General features: G+C 43.0%; 1 protein-coding gene across 1 annotated transcript; it reads right to left on the reverse strand.

The window, feature by feature from the left end:
• Positions 1-2,596: 2,596 nt before the first annotated feature.
• On the reverse strand, positions 2,597-4,231 carry LOC117540714 (sporozoite surface protein 2-like). Its single transcript, XM_034207508.1, has 2 exons — positions 4,075-4,231; positions 2,597-3,942 (listed from the first exon to the last, which is right to left on the reverse strand). Exons 1-2 carry the CDS (start codon positions 4,229-4,231, stop codon positions 3,317-3,319), a joined length of 783 nt encoding a protein of 260 aa, XP_034063399.1. The 3' UTR covers positions 2,597-3,316.
• Positions 4,232-4,574: the final 343 nt, after the last annotated feature.

The raw sequence follows: 4,574 nt of genomic DNA on the forward strand, positions 1-4,574 counted from the left end.
TGGAGCATGATCTTTTTTTAAATAATCTAATAAATATAAATCATTGCCAGTGTTATCAGTTGCAAGAGTGTATTTGTTGTAATAATGACAAAAACATAATACATTTCACAGTAATTATAATACAAAATAAAAACGATTTCCTTAAATAATTATGATTCGTCATCACGCTCGTGACCCTGCGAAGAGCTGGGGGTGTGTCAGTGGGTGTGTCAGTGACACACCCACTGACACACCCACTGGAGGGAGCCAGCTCTTTCCCTCAAGAACGCTAACGAAAAAGCTCTATAATGGCAGGCAAACATTTTTTACTTGACTTCTTTCCTAAAAAGAATATAATTCACAAGAAGAAAGAGGCTAGCAGCACCGAAGCTACAAGTGAAGCTGCTACTAGCACTACATCATCAAGAGCCGCCTAAAGACGTGGATAATGCTAGCACTAACGTTAACGTTAGCTGCGCTAGCAACGTTCCCCTGGCTAGCTCAAGCTCACCTTTCCCAGACGTATGGACGGAGGAAACAAGAGGCATGCCCGTGGATAGACTGCAAAGCTGGGAAACAGGGCTGCAAAGTTGGTTCATTTCAGATTTATCAGTCTTCAAAACACAAGGTGTGTGTGTGTGTGAAATGCAGCGCTGTCTGCTTATTTGCAATGTAGGCTAGGCCTAATCAGATTAATTTCAAGTCCAGATTCATTGTTGTTTGCATAAGTAGGCTATATTTTTCGTTTAGTTTATTTAATAAGTTAATTTCAGGACAACTTTGGGAATTTTGTTTGTTATGAGTTTTAAATAGATAGAGAGAGAGAGGTCTGCTTAGTTGCAATACTGTAGTTTATGCAACTCAGCCGCCTATACATTGTTTATGTAATTTATGTGCCAGTGTGTCCATGGTTTTGAGTCTGTGTGTGTTGAGCGCAGTGCCGTCTGCTAACTAAAGTGGGACTAAGCATACCGGTAGTTTCTGTGGGCCTGTCTGCCCGTTTTGTGAGTGCACTGCGCACGTGCGCACTTGTGTGGCATTGTTTGGGATGACCTAATTAAAATAGTGTCACCCCAGTAAAGAAATCCCCACTACGCCTGCCTGCCTGCCTGCCTGCCTGCCTGCCTGCCTGCCTGCCTGCCTGCCTGCCTGCCTGCCTGCCTGCCTGCCTGCCTGCCTGCCTGCCTGCCTGCCTGCCTCTCCTGCACAAGGTTGCAACACTATTGATAAATACAAGCACGGACACCTGTCTGGGGGGTGTACTACGAAGCAGGATTTTCGCTTAGCGGCTAACTTCAGGGAAAACTCGGGCTTTCCGGTCCTACGAAGCTGGTTCTCTTTTTAGCGGGCTAGATCTCCATGGTAACTTATCCTGGAACATAGTCTGTGCTCCAATGCAGGATAGGTTCCAGGATAAGAGATCAACTCAGCGAAAGCACCACGCCTGCTGACCAATCAGAGCTCAGTGTGCGGAGGAAATACAGTTTAAACTGCCGTTGCAGGAAAGACAGCCGGCCAAAATCACCGACTGTGTGAACGTGAAAATGAATAGAACATCAACTCCCATCTTCAGAGCAATCAGACTATTATAACTATTATACTATTATGTTAAGAAAGCTTAATTAAATATCTGCCACAACATAAGTAACCGGATCAAAGTAACATTACGTAGCCTACAATCCGCAGCACTGTGAGTGCAGACTTCGATGTGTCCCATTATCATTCACATCATATCACTTAATAATGTATCATATATCTCCTGATCTGAGTCAGCTGAGCCGTATCTGGCCGTGCAACACTCAGTGTCACATACTGTATGCAGAAGTATTATTTTAAGCAACACATTAAGTTGACGAAACACTCGAGTCAAATGTAATTAAAGTCAGATCGTGTCTTAGACGGGGCAGTGATATCATAAAGCTGTTAATGTACGCATTCAAACACTTGTTCTGTTCTCAGCTGTATTCACCTTGCAGGTGCAGCTCTGTGGCTTTGATCCTGGATCAAGTGTTTAAGTCATGGATGTTTAAACTTTAACTTCTTCATATGTCTAATATTATAGTTGACTTTTCATTCAGGAAGTATGACGCTGCGCTGTCAGTACGCTTCTCCATGTTTGTGATTGGTCGAATGCTCCTGATACCACCCCTTTCATGTGAACGCGCACCTAACTAGATAGGACACGGCTGGCTTGAGCGATCCACTTGATAACCAGCGTCGTAGTACAGTTTAGCGAGAGCGCGTATGTTTTGGATTAGGCCAACCGGCTAACTCCAACATATCCAGGTTAGCTTGAACCAGCTTCGTAGTATACCCCCCAGGTTAGCCGCACGGCATAAGTTACCATGGAGATCTAGCCTGCTAAAAAGAGAACCAGCTTCGTAGGACCGGAAACCCTGAGTTTTCCCTGAAGTTAGTCGCTAAGCGAAAATCCTGCTTCGTATACCCCTCAGACTTCACAGCATGTTTTGAAATGGAAGCTGCGTTGGTGTTTGTGTGTTGGTTGTTGACGGCAGTGTGTGCCCCCCGTGGTAAATGATTGCCCCCCATTCGATTTGTTCTAGAGCCTGATACATTAATGTAGTGGAGTAAAAGTATAACAATACTCACATTTCTTACTTAGGTACAGAACTTGAGTATATGTTCTAAGTTACATTACACCACTCTGTATATTTAAAAGATTTATTTTTAAATGTACAAAACAACATGGCTTTCAAACATCTCACAATAAACAAATAGGCATTCAGAATGAAAACAACAGCAGGTCCAATAAAATAAAGCTTATTAAAAACAACATTATTTTGTCTCATTCTTCTACAACTACACATATGTACAATGCAAAACATGTCAGTGTCTAACTTCAATACAAAGTGCAAAAAAACAGAACTCATATTTCATCAGGACTGAAGTAACGTAACGGAGACCGAGAGCAACTCCGATAGGAAAGATTACAGTAAACGATAAATATTAAATACAATTACAAATGCTGTTCATAGATTCTAGACCTCACAGCGACAGCGTTATAAAACATCGATATGTAGGCTGAGGCTGAACAATCCAACGAAACTGCAATATGGACCAAATGACAGGAGGTGCAACATGTGTCAGAATGCAGCAGAGATTCCAGCCTATAAATAAATCACATTAGAAAGAATTTTGATTGGTACAGATTCTCTCAGAAATCACATTTGATCATTTGAGTTGATCTCTCAACGAAAGAGCGATAAGATGTACAGTATACCTGAAGTAAAGTGTCAGAGCGCTGCAGATCTAAAGAGTCAGTATTGTGCAGGAGTGTGCAAATGTCTTTAGATGAGCATTAAAGTAACAGATAGTGTCAAACTGTTTCTGTTGATCCACCTGCTGAACTGTTACCTGCCCCTGAGTCTGAACCTTCTTCACTGGCTGCTTGTCGTCTGAAGTTAAGAAGCACACAGACACACAGAGCAAGTAGAACAGAAACCAGTGCAATCTCAAAGTAGAGGCCAATCCTTCCCCGTCTTCCTGTGTTGGGAGTCTCAGGTTTGTTTCTTCCTGTGTTGGGAGTCTCAGGTTTGTTTCTTCCTGTGTTGGGAGTCTCAGGTTTGTTTCTTCCTGTGTTGGGAGTCTCAGGTTTGTTTCTTCCTGTGTTGGGAGTCTCAGGTTTGTTTCTTCCTGTGTTGGGAGTCTCAGGTTTGTTTCTTCCTGTGTTGGGAGTCTCAGGTTTGTTTCTTCCTGTGTTGGGAGTCTCAGGTTTGTTTCTTCCTGTGTTGGGAGTCTCAGGTTTGTTTCTTCCTGTGTTGGGAGTCTCAGGTTTGTTTCTTCCTGTGTTGGGAGTCTCAGGTTTGTTTCTTCCTGTGTTGGGAGTCTCAGGTTTGTTTCTTCCTGTGTTGGGAGTCTCAGGTTTGTTTCTTCCTGTGTTGGGAGTCTCAGGTTTGTTTCTTCCTGTGTTGGGAGTCTCAGGTTTGTTCCAATGTGTCGCTGCTGTCAAAACACCAAACAACTCTGTGTCAAAAACATTTCCCCGAAAAAGAAAACTAAAGATCTTCAACATTTCTCAGGTTCTCGAACACCCTGAGAGTTTAACATTATTAAAGATGAATGGCGGTTACTCACCAGTGACGTTGAGCCAACTTCTCCTAGAGTTACTCCCATCAGGTATGACAAGTATCTCACACACATAAAACCCAGAGTCACTGGTCCTGAGTCTGGAGACATGAAGTGTGAGGCGTCCTTCTGTGAGGACAAGGGGCGGATCTAGTAAAATATTCATGGGGTGGCAAGAGGGTGGCAGGACAGTTTGAGGGGTGACATCCCCTGGCAGAAGTAGGCTATATGCTGATTTAATCACATTTATATCAATCAATGTTAACTTCGAAAGCCACAATATTGGTATTTTAACTCAATAACATCAGTATACATTATTGTGGCCAACCCGGTATCACAGCAAGACGTGAACATGTGACGATTTACCATGCTGGGAGACGTGAAGAAGTCATGATTTCGTCCTTTCAAACGTGACAGTTACACGGTATTGTTAACATGGCCAAACCAGTGGAGAAATACCCGGTAATGCCAAGCAAATGCTCCCCGACGGTCGGTTGTTATTGTCAATA

Source organism: Gymnodraco acuticeps, unplaced genomic scaffold, assembly GCF_902827175.1.
Source record: "Gymnodraco acuticeps unplaced genomic scaffold, fGymAcu1.1, whole genome shotgun sequence".
Lineage (NCBI taxonomy): Eukaryota > Metazoa > Chordata > Actinopteri > Perciformes > Bathydraconidae > Gymnodraco > Gymnodraco acuticeps.

Coding starts and splice junctions, on each gene's coding strand:
- LOC117540714 (XM_034207508.1), bottom strand. CDS start 4,231: ATGAATATTTTACTAGATCCGCCCCTTGTCCTCACAGAAGGACGCCTC. Junction 3,943..4,074: donor AAGTTGGCTCAACGTCACTG/GTGAGTAACCGC, acceptor GTGTTTTGACAG/CAGCGACACATTGGAACAAA.